This window comes from Sturnus vulgaris, chromosome 4, assembly GCF_052056855.1.
Source record: "Sturnus vulgaris isolate bStuVul1 chromosome 4, bStuVul1.hap1, whole genome shotgun sequence".
Lineage (NCBI taxonomy): Eukaryota > Metazoa > Chordata > Aves > Passeriformes > Sturnidae > Sturnus > Sturnus vulgaris.
In genome coordinates this window covers 62,810,711-62,830,945 of record NC_142246.1, presented here as the reverse complement: position 1 = coordinate 62,830,945, position 20,235 = coordinate 62,810,711, and the positions used below count along the sequence as shown (strand labels likewise).

The window sequence follows — 20,235 nt, the reverse complement described above, 5'->3', positions numbered from 1 at the left end:
GATCACGGGCTGTCAGTGCATTAATTACTGGGTTTGCACTTTTTATTAACTCTTTTAGCAGTTCACGTGCTCTCAGTGAGTATCATTTAATCAGAGAAATACTGCTGTGTGTCAGTTTCTAGTTTGTTACAGTTCCTTTTCCCAGAGCTATTTAAAAGATTTCTTAGTTTCTGAAAGTCCAGTTGTCATAGGAATGACTCCTCTTTCATTTCAGAAGAGCAGAGCTCTGTAACTTTATTGTCACATTTGTATTCTAACCTTTTTCTCTTTTACCTAGTGAGAGAGCAGCTTTGGTGTTGAAGAGAAACCTCGGAAAGGAATGGGCCCTGTTCTCTTGAAGCTGTTTGCCCTGATCCCAGGAATGCTGTAGAGGTTAGTGATGTGAATGTTGAAGAGCTTTTGTGGAAATTGCCTTTTGATTTGTAATTGGCACACTCTTCAATAAATTCTATGTGAAGCAGTTCATTTGCCTGTCACAGAAAGGGAGTTAATTCAGGCACTGTCAGAACACAGTCAGCTTAAAATTGCTCTACCCAAACAAAATTTAGGATTCTGTTTATCTGTGGAGATGCTGTGGAAATACGTTGCTGGATGGTCACAGAAAGTTGTGTGGGTATGATGCATGCTCAGAGACAAGCTGCATTAAACTTGGAGGTTTTAATCAATAAGTTGGAAAAAAAAAGAAAGGTAAGAATGATCATAATACATGAGACTGTAGTGCTTGGTTCTTCTCTGAATTTCTCAAGTCTCTCATTTTTACTTTGAGAGAAGAATGCTCCTGATCTCCAGTAGAATTGACAGGCTAGGAAAGGTCCATTCTGTATGCACACAGAGGTAATGTTACCTCTACTTCTGCCTCAAGTGACTTGTATTTCAGTGTTATATCCTAGTTTATTTGGCTTTGTACAAACTGTATAGACTGCTTGCTCTGAATGTTTTCTCCCCAGAGCTCCATAGTCCTGCTACAAATATTATGGCCTACAAGAGGCTTCCTTTTGCAATTAGAACATTGTCTAGTTTACTTCCATTTGGTTTGGAAAGCTGGCAGGGATTAAATAAATTTATCACCTAGTGAGTGGATTACTTTTTAACTAGTGAAGTAAAAAAAGCTTTATAACATACATATCTATATATAGTATAACTGTTAAATTCAGTAAGGCTTGGTTTTGCTGATGAAAAATGAATGTAGCAGGTAAAATCAGATGGGGTAGTGGGAGGGGGAGAGGGAAGAGGTAGGCCTGTTGAGGTGCTCCTAAAGCAAAGAGGTGAATTTCTATAGGAGCAGTTGAGTTAAAAATCTATTAAATCTGTCTGGCTTACTGTAAAGGAATCTAAACTTTGTTAGCTTACTTTACAGGCATAGGTGGTGTGTGTGGTGTGGCTACTGAAGAGTAATGTCCAGGCTTTGCTAGGATACCCTTTGACATACAGACCCGTTTGGAGCAAAAAGAAAAACAACCCAGCTGAAAAAAGGCTGCAGTATGTCACAGACACTGAAAGTGAAGAGGTGACCCAGTGGAGAAAGACAAGGAAATGTTAGTTGGCATCACTCTTTGAGGCATGTAGAGCTCAACAACTGCAAGTGCTGCCACTTCTTATCAAGAGCTTTAGTCACTGATGCATTCTCACCATCTTTATCTTGTTTCATATAAAACCGAGAGTTATCAAGTGTTCAAGGGTGAGGTATGACTTATAATTTAACAAAAGCATATAGAGAGACAGAAATCCCCAAGCACATCCTTCTATGTGAAATCCTGCACTCCAACATCAATGCTATCATTCTAGCTCTGTGCTGCTGCTTTTGTTTCCAATGTTTTATTCATTAACAAAAAACACAAACTTTTCCACAAGGGGGTCTGACAGAAACATGCCTTTTTTTTTTTTTTTTTTTTTACTTTAATAGAAAATATCCAGCTCCTTTTAACCTATTGTGTTTAGATTTTTCGAGACATATATACTACTTTATGGAGAATAAAAGAAGATGAAAGATTTATCTCTCGTGTTAGTCTCCCTCTTGACTTAGTGAAAGCAGTTGGTTTCAAGAAGCCTGTTGAATGCAGACTATTTTATGAATCTGTGAAGACTTATTAGAGTCCCGATCTGCTGTTCAGATACTTATGTAGGAAATATTTCCTTGGCACTTCATGCATCCTGTTCTTCCAGTTCTGAGGACATGCAAGAACTGGCAGAGCTTAACAGCTTGGTTTTAGGGTTGTGGTTATGTTCCTTTCAGACCCGAGCCTGCTACATTTGATTTGGTTGAGCTCTCCATGGGGCCACTTTGAGTTTCTTTCCAGCTGTGGAATGACTTACCTGCAGCTACATGGATAATAATAAAAACTGTGATGCAGTTTATGAGCACACAGGAGATAATGAGATAAGGGAAGACAGCCAACCAACATAAGTTTGCCAGAGAGAAAATGGTGTCAAACTGATTTGTTTGCTTCCTTGACAGATGAATTAGATTAGTGCATATAAGAGAGGCAAGGGATAGAAGTGTATAACGTTTTGAAGGATGTTCTTTTGAGTGTAATATGTGCAGTGTTTTGGTTTTTTTTTAAATGGGATCATCCTTAAATTACTATATTGCAGGAACAAAATTTATTAAAAATGGTTCTGTGGAGCACTTAATAGGGGTTTGGGATCACTTGGAAAGATGTTAGAAGTAGGCTTCCATCCTAGCTTGTCGTGGTTGGATTTGTCAATGACACCCATGATTTAGACTTTAGTATGTGGAGTAGCATTTACTTACGAGCTGTGCAGATGATGTCAGTTTGGGAGTGGACAGAATGGGCAGCCCAGCGTGTTGATATGAAGCTGTTTGTCACTGGGGTAAGCAGTGTGTGTGTATTGGCTTGACCTGACTCACCCTGTGTTTATTTGTTATACCACAAGAACTCAGTCAGTGTGTATAACCTAATTATGCTGAGTTTACTGTGTTGGATGGCCTCTTCCAACACTCACAGCACAGCTTGTGGAACTTTTCTATCGTTTAGAAAACTGCAGCACTGAAACCTAGAACTTGAAAAGAAGTGTTTATTTGTAACAGTTTCTTTATTCTGCCACAGGGAGAAAATGTGTGAGTAGGGAGGAGTGACCATATTTCTTAAGAATTTTTTGTAGAATAAGATATGAAATATGGAAATAATTTTTGTCTTGGGATGGTGTCAGAGAATCTTTGTTTTAAATTCCCTGTGATAGAAAGGGGTTTTTGTGTGCCATGTTCTTATATACACAATGCTCTTCTCATAGTTGTCAGGTTATCATGGAAGATTCATTTCATGGCTTCCTTAGAGATAAACACCAATATTTCACACTGGGTCAGTAATTTTTGCTAGCAATAGATTAATGCCTAAAACTCCTTTTGACATGTTCCCATCTGTGATGCCATAGTTTCTTATGGATGTGAAGCACAGTGAGGCAAAAAAGAAAAAAATCTCTATTTAGGTTATCTCTATGGGGATGCTGTTCTGTTTCTGTGATCCCTGCTGCTGTTTTCCTGACTTCTTGGGGTATGGCTTTCTCCTTGGTATCCTAGCGAATGTTTTTCTAGCAAAACTACAAATTAAGAAGGTACACCTTAGCAGCAGAGAGTGGTGCACCAGTGGTGTAATTGGAATTACAGGAATGCTGTGGAAATTTCATGCCCCATCTTCTGTCCCAAAGGGAGGGGGGATATTGGAAGAGCCACTGCTGATAAGTGATAGTCTGTGAAAGGCAAGCCTTAGGCAGTCCCTTGGAAAGACCTTTTAAGTCCTATGAATTAAAACAAACTGGAGGCACAGTAAACCTAGTTTTAGAGCTTTCCTTGTTTGATTTTAATTTCAAGAAGCTGCCTGGGAGAAATCTCAAAGGCACATTCCTGTAGATGCAAGAATAACTGTTCAAAGTGCTGGGAGATGAAACTGATGTGCAGCAATTTTTGTAAGGGAGGAAATAATCGTACAGAAGTGGGCTACCACCTGCCTATGTTGCAGTGAGAGTATATTGGAAGTACTGTTTATTCTTTGGTGTTGCTAAAAGATCACCGTAAGAAAAGACAGAAGTAAAATCAAATTTAAAAAATATATGATAAAATTGTGAAGGAATATATGGATGTATAATAGAAGAAGCCTTTGCTGCGATACTATTGTTGCAATTAGATCTTAGTATTGGGCATTTATTTACCTAATTCTTTCATGTACCTTTGTTTGTCAGTATATTGCTGGATTTAGCTCTGTTTATTGCATTGTGTTTGTCTTAAAAATGAACAAGAGTAGTTATCCTCGTTCTGTACACTGCTTACTGTCAAAGCTTAAACGGAACACAAAACCAGAGAAAAGGGGTAGTACTGAAAAAGTCTTGTTTTGTCTCTTGTGGGGAGCAAGTTCCCTCCCCTGGTTCTTTGCATCCAGAAACAGCCAAGCACAGTGCAGGGTCATCTAAGTGAGCCCATACTCTTTCACAGATGTACTGCAGAAGCAAGGACTTGCTTTAAATAACTACCCAGTGATTTTTGTATCTGTAAATGATGTTACAGTGCATTTGATAGACAGTTGCTGTCTCTTTTTTTGTTTTCTTCTTGATGTTTTTTCCTCCAGCAAGGAAGTCTGTTTCCTTTGTTGTGAGTATTGTGTGTATGTGTAGGTGAATCCAAGGAAAAATGTGAATAAACTCCATGTCAGTACTTGTGCTTTTACTAAGTGGATGTTCTCTTCTGGGATACATTTAGTTGGAAAGCAGTGCCTCTGTAGTCATTTGAGTCTTATTCTGGGAGAATTCTTTTCAGAGAACTGCAGCTTCAATCATAATTTGTTTTCTATACACTTGGTTATTACTAGGGGAAAGGGCAAGTGTAGTGGTGAGACATAACATACGAGTTTGGATAACATAATGGATTTCCTTAGAAAATACTACCACTTCTGAATAGTTTTTGTTATTGGAACAAAACACCTGGCAGTTCTAAATTGTATGGTGCTGTGCATGAAAGTAGCATAGCAAGCTAGAATAGTAAACAGTATTAAAAAAACACAACAAAACAACAAACCCCTGAAAAGCAGAAGAGCTTATCAAGAAAATCCACATTGCATCTGATCTAGATTCTACTAAGGAGTGTCTCTTGTCCTTTATTTTAATTTCCCCCCAGAATAATTAGTTCTACTGTAACCAAAATTGAAACATATTTACTTTCCTGTGAGATAAGAGAGGCAGGAAAATGTCATCCTGCAAATTAATTTGCAAGCCATGGTACATCATTCTCCTTTGCAGTGACTGCGCTGCCGACCAGATGTCGTTTTGCTCGAGCGCGCAGTTTTTCATCTTGATCCGGCGCTTGTGTGATTTTGATTTATTCTTTGTGAAGCAGCTGTGTCAGTGACTGTGGCCTGTGCATTGCAAGGAGGAGGGATCCTTTCCCTTGGAGGGAGCAGCTGCTGCTCCTGGCTCTCAATCCCTTCAGGCTGGGCGCTGGTACAGCCGGCGCGGGGGGCAGAGCCGCCTGACTGTGCCGCAGCGATGTTTACTGACCAAGGGCTGGCAGTGCCTTGGAGGCACGGGAGCTTGTCTCCTGCCTCTACTGTCTTACACGGGGAGGGCTTGAAAACAAAGATGCTGGCACTGAACTTCAAGAATTCAAGGTAGGATGAGACCTAAATGAATCCCAGCTACTCTTACTTCTTTGCATGATACTTTTCCCCTCCAGACAAAAATTTAATTCCATGACTAGCACGTGTGAAGTTGTCTCTTATTGTCAATCTTGCTGTTACCAAAGCTGAGATTGAGCAGAGATTTATTCAAAATCTAGTGATATTTTTGAATGAAATGAGTAATGTACCAGTGCATAATTTTCCGTGTTTAGGATGTTGGCTCTAGAGAAATAAGTCTAATGTAGGTAGTTTACATTTATCATCCCAGCTAAGGAAGAAAATAATTTCTTTTAGTTTCTCACATGGGAAGTTTTCAAAATACAGCTAATATGAGCTTTGAATGTAGTAGTTGTGCTGTGAAGCAAGCTTGTTATCGAGTTATGTTACACATGTTCTAAGAAATCTAACAAAGTTGGAGAAAATAGTATTTTCACTGGCTCTTCAGTGCTATAGGCTTCATGTTTTCCCTTTGAATAAAAGAAACTCACTTTTGGAGGGATTTCTAGCTGTCCTGTTTAATCTTGTAATACAATGAAAACTGGTGTTGAGAAATCATTATTTCACTGTGAAATACAGCTTTTATTTTGGAACTATCGCCAAGAAGGGCTAGAACATGAGTAGTGAAAAGAAAAATAAAAAAAGTTTTGGAAGTAGTTACGGTAAATAGTAAATATATCCACCTCTTTATTGGCAATCAAAAACAAGCAAAATAAGTATGGGTTTTCTAAAATGTTGCTGCTTTTACCCTTTATGAGAGATACCAACTTTAATATACAAGAATATCTACACCCACTTTGGTCATTTAATAAGTATGCCATTGAAAAAAATTTTCCCTGGAGAACTGGAAGAATCCATTCATTTGAGTAATTAATATTGCTTTAAAAATCTAGAGTTTTAGTCTGCTTTGTAGGTTTGTGTTTTTTCTTGTTAAGTGTTTATTTTGTTGGGAGTATTTTGTCTTTCCCCTCTTTTATTTTTTCCCCTTTAATCCTTTATCTGACACATTCATTGCTGGGGATGGAAACCTTGTAGCGCTGATGGGCTACTTTTAAATCTATACAGCTCAGTTCTGCCTTGGATCTGTCCCAGGCTTTCTCTGCAGGACAGTGTTCTGGGAGCACTGTTCTCTTGTGTTACTGGGGAGCTAGAGCTGTTTTCTGTAAGGAGAGATTCACAATCAGCCCTTTTGTCTTTACTCTTTGCTCCATGTGAGGCTCCTGAGAAGTGTTTCCATGTGCAGTCTGGTAGAGCTGGATCCAAAATCAGGCTGGGAACCCAAGACATAATCTAGCTCTACTTGCAATCCTCAGGTGTTTGAAGATGAGACTGAGAGGGGTTGAATTGCTTTTATTTGTCTTTTATCTGCTTTTATTTGAATTGCTTTTATGCTTTTTTATTTTGTCATCCCCAGAGGATCTTCTGCCACCCAACAGAGAGGGGTCAGTCAGGGGAAGTAGAAGGAGAAGAGAGGGAAGGTGAGGAGAAAAGACAGTACTTTTCTCCCATTGTTACAATGCTTGCTTAGTTACACAAAGCATAGGAATCTTTACTGTTTCTCCCAGTGGTGGTGCCTCTTAGGAGGAGCAGCTGAGGGAAGTGGGATTGTGTAGCCAGAGGAAAAAGAGGCTTGGGGAGGACATTACTGCTCTCTGCAACTACCTGAGAGGTGGTGCTAGTGAGGTGGGTGTCAGTCTCTTGTCCCAAGTAACAGGATGAGAAGAAATCTCAGAATCTTTGGGGTGGGAAGGGACCTCTGGAGGTCATTCAGTCCAATCCCTCTGCCAAGGCAGGGTCATCTGCAGCAGGTGACACAGTAACACATCCAGGTGGATTTGGAATGTTATCAGAGAGGGAGACTCCAAAATCTCCCTGGGAAGCTTGTTCCAGGGGTCTGCCACCCTCAGTGTGAAGGAATTCTTCCTCCATGTTAAGGAGAACTTCTTGTGTTTTATTTTATGGCCGTTGTTCCACATCCTGTCACTGAGCACTGCCAGAGAGTCTGGCACCATTCTCTGGGCACCCACCTTTGTGATATTTATGGGCATTAATGAGATTCCCTTCAGTCTTCTCCTCTCCAGACTAAACAGGTCCAGCTTCCACAGTTCCTCCTCACATGAGAGGTGATCCAGACCCCTCATCATCTGTGTCCCTCCTCTGCACCCTCTCCAGCAGCTCCTTGTCTATCTTGTCCTAAGGAGCCCAGAATTGAACACAGCACTCGAGATGTGGCCTCACTAGGACTGAGTAGTGGGGCAGGATCACCTCCCCCAGTCTGCTGCATGCATCCCAGGATCCCATTGGCCCCAGACATCAAATGTCCTCAAGTTTTTCCCCTCAAAGGGAAGGCTTTGACTGGATATTAAGAAAAAGTTTTTCACAGAAGGCTTTTTCAAGCCTTGAAAGAGGCTACCCAGAGAAGAGGCTGCTCCGGTCACCATCCCTGGAGGTATTTAAAAGATGTGCAGATGAGGCAGTTGGGAACATGTTTTAGTGGTGGACCTGGCAGTGCTGGGTTAGAGATTGGACTTGATGATCTTAAGGGTCTTTTCCAACCCTGGTCCTTTGGTTCTGTACTGTATGGTATGCAGAACTTGAGTCCAGTGGAGCTCAGTGGATGCCTTTGGACCATCCTAATGTCAGACAGTAGATACGTGTATGCAAGTACTTCTGCTGCTTTTCTATTCATCTCTAGACTGAATTGCTAATTATAAGGTCTTAGGCTGTTGTATTTTGTTTTGCACTTAGGAATACTATGAACATGCAGCTTAAAACATTGGGATTATTCATCCTTATTTACTTCCTATTGCTTCAGAAATAAACAAGCATTTGTGCCCAGGCTTTAATGCTGATTTAAATGCAGATACGCTGCTGTTTTTGTTGCAATCTTTCTGCCTCGATGGTAGCAGAGAGAGGAATTTTATTACATCAGCCAAACATGTGCTGGTAGGATCATTTTGTTGTTTTTCTTATCTGTGTTGTTAGAAACAAGGGTGGCTCTATGGAGACAAATTTTACAGGTAATGGGCTTCTACTTACTGCTCCTTCATATGCAAATTTCCTAAAGGCAAAAGAAATGTTTTCCGTGTACAAATGGCTGGTTCACATGGCTGCAGGAAGTTTTTGCTTTTAAATTGACGTTGAGAAGAAAACCCCCTACCACCAGCACCACAAATGGGAACCACGCACCTCTTTAAAAAATTCAGTGACTTTTTTATTTAAATATGAGAACCGTGCTATTGTCACTATTGTCATTACTGAACATGCCCTGTTTGGGCTACTTGCTTCCTGTATGGCCTTTCTGTGAGGATGTACAGGCTCTCCTGTTCCTGTTTTGCTGGTTTCCTTCCCCATCTTTCCACTGCACCCTTCCACTCCCCATTACTTGGAAAGATGAATAGACCAAAGCACTCTTCCCTGTTCTTGGTGATGGCTCATTGTTTCACGACCGATTCGAATGTAGTAACTTTCCTAGGAAGGCTTTTTTGCTTTGCTTGTTTACTGCAAATGCAAGAGCCACTCTCCAGGACAGTGTTTTTATTCCTATGCATTTGTTGGTGTCTGCATGCCAACCAAGCACATACTTGTATCTTCAGATCCCAGATTATTTTCCCTTTTTGTTTTTTTTTTTCTGTGTCCCCTCCCCTCTCATCCTCTCACCTTTTTTTTTTGTTTTGTTTTCTAGGGACTTCTTACCAGAATTTTCTCTCCTGAATTTAATGATTTAGTCATTGCCATGCAGTTCAGGTCATCAAGCTAAAATTTCACTTCTGCTCTATTCCCAATGGGTTGGAACTACTATTCTGTTTGTCCAATTAATGCAAATCAGTTTATTTAGGCCTTTTGAAAACAAAACAAAAACAAAACAAGAAAACCAGCATTCAAAGATGCTCAAGATATTTTACCACAGAATACTTCAAGAATTCAATTACAAGTTGCTCTCCAAGAATATTAATTAAGAAAATAGTCTGTTCTGTTTTGGTTTGAGTTTTTTTAGCCAGTTGTTACCTATCTCTGTGGTATTCTGCATATTTTTCCTAATGCTGCATTAGTTAGTTGGTTCATAAGCTTCCAATAAAATGTTCTGATTGATTCCTCCATTTCAGATGATTTTGCTGAGGTGCAAATGTTTCTGAGATGTTTCAACTCTGCCAACATATGTTCAAAACCAAAATGATGTTTCAGTATTTACTTTTCCTCGATGTGTTTTTCAGCTCTGGGTGTTTATAGCAGTCAATACAGGTTTGCAGGATAATTTGAGTTTGCTTATATACTGTCTTTCCAACCACCAGATATGAATGGGGATCATCCTCATCTCAAATGTCCAGTTACAAAGTTCCAGATTAGCACTAATCTGACAAATTTTAGGTTCCAAAAGCAATCTGCTGGATTTATAATGTATTCATACTGGTTACACTGAAGAACAGAATTTGATTCCTCAGTCCAAAACCTGTTAACTTACTAGGCATCATTTTTTCTATAAATACATGTTTCAAAAATACATGTTGGTGAGAAATGTCTCTATTTTTGTCATGTTTTGTGTCTGCTCCAGCCAAGTTGGACTTTTCTGCCTGTCAGGATTTTTGTGTTACACATATTTTTGTCTCGTCGGTAGCATATTTTTCTGGTAAAAAAATGTCCTTTGCATTCCTTGAGTAGAGGATGAATTGTATGTCCAGAGTCAGTTCAGACTTTACTGGATTGCTGGCTTTGAGACCACACTGGAACAGGTCAAAGGAGTGGAAAAAACGCCTCAGTGGTATGATTGCACAAGCATGGGCAGATGGTTTCTTGGAGCCTGGATGTCTATGAATGAAGCACCTGAAGGTGCTAATGCAGGTGTTTCCTTTCTAACATAATACCTGTATAGAGCCCTGTACTTTGATCTTCACTGTAACTGATGATTAGGGGTAATGAAACGTGGCAAGATGGATTTATTTTCTGGAATGACTGTTCCTCATCTTGTGAACCAGAAAGGCTTCTTTTACACATGAAAAGTTTTGTTTGGTCCTCAGCCTTGCAATGGCAATATATTTGTGCCTTGTACAAATAATTGGAAACCTTTTTCTGGTATAAATACTGTATTTTGTCTCCAACATAAGCAGATACCATGGAGCAAGAACAGTTTGAGATATGAAATTTTTCACCTTCTTTGATGGCTAGCAAACCTAACTGGTTTTGGAGACCAGATCTGTGTTTATATGAAGATGAGGTGGTTTAAGACTTTGCATTGAAATTCAGAGATGAAGGTGTGTAAAACCCAGCAGTCGAATATGAATTTCTGATAGCCTTAGGATTGGTTGGATGATGTTTCTTGATCTTGTTTTATGAAAAGATGAATGACCATCTGTTACAGATACCTCAAAGATGAGGTTTTCTGTTCCTCCTAGTTGGATGAAATACTCATTCATATTCATATTTCATTTCTGAAAAGTCAAAATTACTCATTCAGTTCCCCTGACCTTTTTCAAAAGCTGGTTTTAAACAAGTGGTGGATGTACCTGTTCAAATGCTTACAACAGCAGATTTACCTTTTGGTTCTCAGGATTGTGTGTGATAGTTCAAGACAAAATAAGAATTCACCTTTCATTTTAGTTGAAGAAGATGTAAAGTGTATAAAGGCAGACACCTTAAATCAATGTGTCTCCAGTCTAAATAGCCTATATTTGAGCTTTCTGGCAGTTTGCTTTTTCAGCATTTTCAATTCTTTAGCTTGGTTATCACTTTATTACTGAGCAGAGAAAATGGAAGTCTTTAAATCGTGTTAAAGGCTTCCTTAAAGAAAAGCAGTACTGAGAATTGAGTTCATGGCGATGACAGATCATAATGAGTGCTAAATAAAGATGTAGGAAGTGGAATTATCATCATCCAGCCAAAAATCACATTCTAGATGCAGTGTGGACAGATTTGTTCCTTGTAGGAAAAGGTGAGACACATTTGCTTCTTTGTACAGTCTCATCTTTACTCTTATAAAAGTAACTGGTAGGTCCCTTCTGTTTCATCCAAGTGTGAGTTTTGTACACTATCCTCAGATGTCTGGGAGCAATGATTGCAGTCACATCCTTTGCTTCCACCTGTGCATGGGCAGTGCTTCATGCCAGGTACCTCTTGTTCTGTGCTATTGCTCTGAACAGTGATGCTGAAGCAGGCTCTTCAGTCCCAAGGGCAGTCTGGATGGCGGGACTGCTCTTGAGGTATCAGAGTTGTCTGTGCTTTTCTTGTACAGAAATAGCAACGAAAAAAGTGGTGCAACTTCAGCTGTGGTTTGGAGAAGTACTATACACTATTTTCATTTAATATTTTGTCTTACAGGCTTTATTTTTTGGAGGTGGCGTAAGAAGTGTTTGTAGCCTGGAAATATTTTGTTATAGTAGTGCAAGTAATTTTGGGAAATGTGGTTATTAAAGCAATGCAGGGACAGTTATCTTCTAGATAAGCTTTACACAGTAAGTCAGGAAAAGAATAGGCTATTTCCAGAAGTCAAAAGCAGTACTTTGTTTTCTTATTTGAACAAAATGAAGTGCAGAAGTTGATATAACTAAAGGTCACTTTCATTTAAGTTATTATTAAGTAAGAATATGTGTATTCTTAGTCTTTAGCAGGACAGCTCTCCTCTATCCCCACAGCATAGGTCAAAAGTATCACTGTTATTTAATTGTTGTCCTTTTACACTGAATATAAAACATTAACCTTCAGGAGGGTACAAACCACAGGAAATCTACTCTATCAGCACTTGCTATTATGTGTCATTATCATGAATAATTTGTGGGAAATGGAAGAAGACGACTGATAGTCCATGTTTTATATCTTCATCTTTCTCAATAAACGGTTACTAAAGTTCTTCATATTTGTTGAAGCATTAGGAATTTTTGTTTGCAGAGATTTCAAGGCATTAAAGTCAGATTGAGCATAAGAATAGCATTTCTAATATTGTCAATAACAGAGAAATTGTATCTTTAGCTGTCATTTGACTGGAGTTCAGAGAACAGGAAAAACATGTCCTGAATCAGGATAGCAAGACTTTTTTCTTTTGTTTGTTTTTTTTTTAGAGGTGTTAAAGCAAAAAATAGCTGCATTGAATTCTCAGGTTCGGGTACTACCCTGTGAACTGAGACACCTCAAGCAGCAGAAACAGACCAGTATTAGCTCCTCTGCTCATCTAAAAAAGCCAAGATTAAGTTTTTAGGTGGTAACATAACATTCCTCAAGGTAAGTTTTGAATTACTTCCGTGCAAAGGAGGAAAAACCGAACCATACACACACAAGTCATGACCTTGAAATAATAGTGTGACCTTGCAAATCTTTGCCTGCACCCCTTCCTTAACTTCATTAATGATACTTAGCAATACAAAAGGTGGAGTAGGAGTTGGTGGTGTTTTCCTGTTGGGGGGATTTCTCAATGAAATAGTTCCTGTTTCAGCCAGATGACTGGATGTTTAACAAGGGGAAATCATAGTATGGGAATAGGCACTTTTATTACTGGGGTAGAGTATGAGATTTGCTTCAGGCTCTCCCTTCCAGGGACCAGGCAACATTCCCCAAAAACGTGTGTGCCAGTTCAGTCTGTCAGGGAGAGCTCATGGCATCCTTTTCAGCAGCACAGCTTGCTTGTGCATGATTTTCTTTGTGTGTGAGTAGTTGTTTTGTGTTTGGTGGCAGGACTGGTGGGGGGGAAGGGAATGGGAGGAAGTAGTTGTGTTCCTCTCTTCCCCTCCTGCTGATGTTTTTGTCTACAAAGAGAATTTTTTATTCCTGCTCATTTCTAAGCACAAATGGATGTGTATCTAGCCAGTAACAGCTCTTTATTGTTTCCTTTGAAGGCCAGACAATGTCCTTTTGAATAGTGCATATTGGTGGTCATCTTCTGAATGTTAGTATTAACTACATGGGCACGGAATCTGAAATTCAGGAAAGAAGTAACAGACCTAGTGGGGAGGGAACTAACAGATATGGAATTTAATGATCCCAGTGAACTTCTGTGATTGATTATAGCAAGACGACTTCAATTTCATTTTCCTGAGATAGTCAAGGTGGAGGTGTGGACTGGTGTCCCATTGTAATCTGCAAAGAAAGAAGTTGATTCCTGTTTCACTGCTAAGCTGCTGATGTAATACTAATATAGTGCCTGGAGAAACACTTGTGACTGTAATTACTAAGCAGATAATTACCTAGTTGCTTATTTAAATAACATCCTTTTGAAACCAGATGCACAGTTCGGACCTGTAATAGCTATTGTGAAAATCAGTGTGTCTCATGCAGCTTCTGTCTACTTTTTTTTTCTTCACAAATGTTTTGATAGCTGTAGTAGTATTACCCATACATTATCATACCCTAACTTGTATTAATGATTATGTGTGTGTGTGTTGTGTTTTTCTTGCAGTGTCTGTCTTTGAGCTTTGTAAGTTGTTGGTATTTTCTGTAACGTAATTCATGATCATTTTTGCAACAGCTTCCACTAACAGTAGAAAACACTTTAAAATATTTTGAAGGGTGTAAGTTAGCTCTTATCCTAACTCCAGTGAAACTTCTAGAGAATCTCATGGGTTCAGCTTGTGGGATTCCCATATAAATTTAACAGAAAAGTGAAGAACCTTGGGGAATGGCTTTATATCAGAGTTGCTCAAATGGGTCAGCCTTGCTTATGCTCATGGGGAAATGTGCAGCCATCTGACAGCCTGTGGAAAAAAACAAAGGGCTGTTTTTAAAGTGAGAATGCTTATGCTGTGCTTTCACTGCTTGCTTCATTTCTCCTTACATGGAGATTCTTCTCCTTCTACCACTAAGAGAAAACTGTAATGTTTATTACAAGAGCAGTGGTTTTATTGTGCATGTGTGTAATCTACTCATCAAGTGTCTTATTTTAGTTTCGGTCCATACAGAACATGATGCTCTGCAACTGCCGTTAATTCACATTTTTAGCTCTAGTAGCAGAAGGTGGGTACAATAGGCTGAAATGCTTCAACCCTCCTGATAAACCACGTGTCTGTCACTGTGGGGCTGTCTCATAGAACTTCCACTTGCTTAGTTTACTTTTTCAGAATAGCTTCTAACTTCTTCCTCAGCTTAAAAAAGCCAAACACTCCACAGCTGGAATGTCCAACTCGGGTTCCCTGTGAGGAGTGTGCCTGCTTGGACCTGTTGGGGGAAGAATCTTATCAGAGCTGTGTAGTCAAGAATATGGAGCATCAGTGGGGTGTTCATACCAGAAGAGGGAATGCAAGGCAGGGAAGAGACTCCTGTGCTGAGAACAGGTTTCTGTCCTTACCAATTCCACAAAACTCCTCTTGAGGTTTTTGGAGCTGCCCTCTAATTGCATTCTTTGTGTACTGGGTGTTTAGCTCTGAGATCACAAGCTGAGAGGAGAAGGACATCAGCTGGTCTCTACAGGACACAACGCAAGCAAGCAGAAAGATTGTAGGATTAGCTGCTCTCCAAAGTAGCTTCAAATAGATACTGTATTATTAGACAGCATCAATTTTAGCATAAGGGAGGTTGTGTGTGTTCATTGTGTGGATATTGAGGCTGTTGCAATGCCCATGCTGTGGGGCCTATCTGTGGAAGGAAGTTGTTTTATTAGTTGTGATGCATTCTGATCTGGAAGGGCTGAGTGGGGCAGAAGAATCCCTGAGGAAATGCACTGCTGGGTGTGCAGAGCAGCCTTTCAGTCCAGGTTGTAGGAACCAAGGTGTAGCATCATGCTCAGAGGGATGAAGTAGCAAAATACTGAGCAGCTGCTCATGAAGCTGAGAGAGGCAAGAGGCTCTTTGGGGACTGTAGGAAGTGAGTGCAGTTTAAGACTCTACTGCAATGCATGTGCAGAGCCAGGCCAAATTCAAGCTCTACAATTGTTTACAAGACAGGTGTTCCCTAACTTTTGAGTTTGCTTCTGTTAACTACTGTGTAGGGTGCTTGATTGTCATGTGCTATAAACAAGCAGTTGTGAACAGGTGAAATGACTGTTACTGAAAATACTGGAATCTTTTCATTTTTGACATTAAAGGGTCTGCCATGTCTTAATGCTGAATTCAAGTCTCATGTGATGGGTTCAACTGACCGAGGATTGTGCAGATGCTTTCACTTAGTAGAGCAGGAAAACCCTTTTTTCTAGATACTTTTTGTTTATAGAAAAAGGTTTAGGTGTAGTGCTTTCTCTTCTTTCTAATTCAAAACAAAGAAAACCTCAGTCAAAATATTTGTACAGGACAAAGTAGCAACTTGTTCTTTCACTGTTCACTTTCACGTATCTAAGATTTGGGCCTAATGCTGGAGGTCCCAGAGCCACCAGCTCTCTTCCCATAGATAATCTGTGCTGTGATAATCAGAGAAAATATCACTGGATTTGGGCAGGCAAAAATAAATCACAGAAATTCTTTCAGCTTTCACATGCAGTATATTTCAGATAACAATGCCTGGAGCCTACACTAGCATTTTTGTCTAATAGGAGAGAAACACAGTAGGAGACAACTCTGGAATAATTCCAGAAGTAGTATCTACTCTGGAATTCAGTTACTTCTGGGGAAAAAAAAGGTAATTAATGGGGGATGTTATTTATGTTACATCCTTTCTCCTCTCCTCTCTGCCTAGTCTTTTATGTTGAGGTTGAATACCTGCTTGTATGTAGGGAATAGACAGGAGGGACCATGACTTCACTGGGGAAGTGAGGACTATTTTCATTGTTCTCTGCATTTGTCATTCCTTGGGGTTAACTGCCCTGCTGGAGGTAAATACATCACAGCTGCAAAATGCCATCCCAGTAGGCTCCTGTAGACCAGGAAAATAGTGTGTAACATTTATTTGGACTTCTCTGACTATACAAAAATTGTCAGATCTATAATTACATGTGTGTGGCTGAACCAATGTAAATTTCTATTTTAGGTGTGTGCTTAGGGTGAATAAAACAATAGAATTTTAAAGAAAAATTGGCCACATGAGCAGAAGTCCGCAGCAGTCATGGATTTGATGACAGTATGAATTTTGGGTGGTTATGAAAGTTCTCAACATTTCATGAATCATAAAAAGAAATTAAAAATATGGTCTTTAAAATATTTTATTAAAAAGAAGATGCAGGCTTTTTTCTTGCTGCTTAGGCAGTGAAGGTTTGGGTCTTTTGAGCTCAGATGTGGTAGTCTGTTAGTTTACCTGTTACATCAAGAGTAGCATCCCTGAACTGAGAAATTTGGGAAGAGCCGTGGGTTTCTGGAGGAAACAGTGTTGTTTTATTTTTAGCTGCATCATTAGTGCTGATTCGAATTCTTACCTATGTTATTTCATTGAGATGATATGCCAAAAGACAACATTCAATTGTATCTAATTTTCCTTCAGTTGTGCACAGCCAGTGCACATTTCCAGCATGGACTGACAGTTGCTGGCTTGTAACTTAGCTTAGCTTTTTTTGATGACTTCTCATTTCATTTATTATTTTTTGCATGGAATCAAAATGTTCAATAGCATTAGTTCCTAATGTTTTACTATGTGTTAGTAAAATACTTTATGAATGTGTTTTATGAACATGTTCCAGAAAGGTATCTCTTTCTTGGGTTAGAATATTTTTCTTCTATTAATATTTCTTATTGGTAGTTAATTGCCTTCACTTTTACAAGCATAGCTCCAGTTTGTTATTGATGTTATTTTCCTGGTTTTGGCATCCAGCTACAGTCTTTCATCGCAATTTAATCTTTGGGGTGGAGTTCTTCAGTAATGTCTACTTTCCCTTCGTTACTCTAATTACAGCACCTTTGAAATCATCACTTCTCCTTTTATTAATTGACCCTCCATGGTAACCTCTTGATAATTTAAATGATTAAGTTCTTTAAGTTTCTTGCTGCAAGGCACTTTCTGCTCTTGAATATAGCTGTTACTGACCTTTGGTTTTTTGGCTGTGCTTAAGCAGTGAGATGTAGGCATTGCAATTCTGTGGAGTATTTCATTGTTGGTGGTCTTAATATATGGAGCAGGAACTCTTTTCTATGTATTTCCCTTACTCCTTCCCTTATGTGAGTGGGTGTGAGATTAGTCCCTTTTGCTGCAGTGTCCAATTGGCTACATCTGTTTTAGGGATTTTCTGCCCTGACCCTCACACCTCTCGTGCAAGGTCCTGCCTGACAGACTTCAGTCACACAGCTGGGAGACTTGGTCTGTGTTGTTTTGAAGACAGAGGTGTTATTCTGCAGAGCCAGTAGCAGGGGGGTGAGATGAATGGTAGCTCCATTGGATAGCTTTGTCTCTTTGACATAGGAAATTCAGGAAAAAAAAATCTGTGCTTGTCTCTGTATGATAAAGCCAATGTCTGAGAGAGTTGGAAGGTCTTGTGTGGTTAGATTTTAAGGTACTATTTTTATCCTAGAATTAATTTGAGAATACTTTGCTTTATGTAGATAGCACTGTTGTAAATGCTGTGGGATGTGCACCAAAGGATTGTAAAACTCATCCAATAAAAAGTACCAAAGCATTTTGTAGAGTTCAAAGCCTGGCCAGCCATGCTTTCTGCTGGAGAATATCGGATGTTTTTCTCTTTCAAGTTGTTGGCTGTAAATCCTCCAGGCACATCCTAATCAATGCCTGGCATATAAAATTAGCTAACACTCTTAACTGCAGTGTGGTACGTATTGGTGCTATGTATTTAAAGGCTTTGATGGAATAATGCCCCAGTCCCTTGTACTCAGCAAGTCCCTTTTCCTTTCTGAACAGGATCCGAGGGAGCTTCCAGCAGGCAGCCAAGATGAATATGGTGAAGAGGATCATGGGCCGGCCCCGGCAGGAGGAGTGCAGCCCCCAGGACAACGCGCTGGGCCTGATGCATCTGCGGCGCCTCTTCACCGAGCTCTGTCATCCCCCACGCCACATGACCCAGAAGGAGCAGGAAGAAAAACTTTACATGATGTTACCGGTGTTCAACAGGGTAAGCCGGGCCATTTGCAACAAGCGTGTCCTTTATTTGAATTGCCTGTTCATATTTTGTATTCCCAAGACCTTTTGGATTTCTCCCATTGGCATCCTTTCCGTTTTCCCCTTGTCCTCATACATAGTGTTGTGTAAGGGGATAAACTTACCTTTGGAGGTTTCCTTTTCTTACCACTTTTTCTCAAGTGCAATCCACAGATGCATGTAGGCTGACAGTTTTTCTGCAATGCTCACTGCTATTACAGTCATCTGATTTCCAGCCTAAACTCTGGGAGCAAGTTAATACCCACTTTTTTTGTGTGTGACAGCAGTGTCCTGGAGTCTAAATAGCTCTTCTCCCTTCTTTGCATTTATTGTCCTGATGCATATTTAGAGATAGCAATCATAATATATCCTGTCAACTTGGTTTTTCTAGGCTACATGAGCTGAACAATTTTAATTTCTCATGTGATATATCCTCTATGTTCTTATCACCCTTATAGGCCTTTTTCTATGTGCTGAGTCTGAATCCTCCTTCTTGGACAAAGGAGATTTTGAGCGAGCAATCTATAGGGAAAGTATAGTAGCCACTTCTACTGTGGCATTCATATTTCACTACTCCCTTGTACTCAGGCACTGAGATTTTGTTTGGAGGCAGAACTATGGCAGCTGTCACTGCAATTATTAGAAACTAAATCCTCTTGATGTCTTATATCACTCAGTTACCCTGCCAGATTATTGTGAATATTAATTTTGATGGTTGTTTTAGGGTCGTGAAAGACCAGTAGGTACAGATCTAGCTTTCTTTTTTTTTTCCCCTGCTGTGTGCTCATACTCCTTATTCTTGGGTGATGGATTTGTTCTTGTATATGCTACCCCAGAGAACTGGAATAATCAAAAAAAAAAAAGGATTTTTTGTTGAAAGTGTGGCTTATGAAGGTGTTAGACACGGAGCTGATTGTATGCTTGTGCTGGTTTTGCTGGGATAGAGTTAATTTTCTTTATAGTAGCTAGTGAGGGCTGTGTTTTGGATTTGTGCTGGAAATAATGGTGATAATATGGGGATGTTTTAGTTATTGCTGAGCAGTGCTTATACAGAGACAAAGCCTTTCTGCTCTTCACCCCGCTCCACCAGTGAAGAGGCTGGGAGTGCAGATGGAACTGGGAGGAGACACAGTGACCCCATCTGACCCAGTGGATATCCCCTATGTATGGTGTCAGGCTCAGCATGTAAAACAGGGGGAAGAAGGAGATGGGGGCATGTTTAAAGTGATTTGTCTTGCCAAGTCACTGTTACCCATGAAGGGCACCTGCTTGTCCAGAAAGCAGTGAATGAATTCCTTGTTTTGCTTTGCTTTCTTGCATGGCTTTTGCTTTCCCTATTAAACTGTTTTTATCACAACTCATAAATTTTTTTACCTTTTGCCCTGCTATTTCTCTGCCCTGTTCCACCTGAGAGCAATGAGCTAGTGTGGTGCTTAGCTGCCATTTGAGCTTAAACTACAACAGTGCTGTGTAGAAAAACTATTCCTAGTCAAGACATAGTATTACTAGGATTTTCAGTCTAACAGGTAGTGTACTTTAGTGGATGGATCACTTGAATGCCATTCTGTTGCCCTAGGTCTTATTTCTACTGGTAACCTGTTGTGTGAGTTTGGGAGAAGTAAATTCATTTCATATGCCTGCTCTTTAATTTATCTTCTTGGATTATATGCCTTTTAGTTACGGACTTTCT

The 20,235-nt window shown here is 39.8% G+C and overlaps 1 protein-coding gene across 7 annotated transcripts in view; it reads left to right on the top strand.

The window, feature by feature from the left end:
* Positions 1-277: 277 nt before the first annotated feature.
* Positions 278-20,235, top strand: part of WDFY3 (WD repeat and FYVE domain containing 3) — a 120,611-nt gene continuing 100,653 nt past the window's right edge. For all 7 annotated transcript variants that reach the window (XM_014878964.2, XM_088164100.1, XM_088164098.1 and 4 more), the window contains exons 1-2: positions 278-372; positions 18,309-18,519. In XM_014878964.2, coding sequence (XP_014734450.2) covers positions 18,340-18,519 — 180 coding nt within the window. In that variant the 5' untranslated portion in view covers positions 278-372; positions 18,309-18,339. The remainder of the gene's footprint in view (positions 373-18,308; positions 18,520-20,235) is intronic.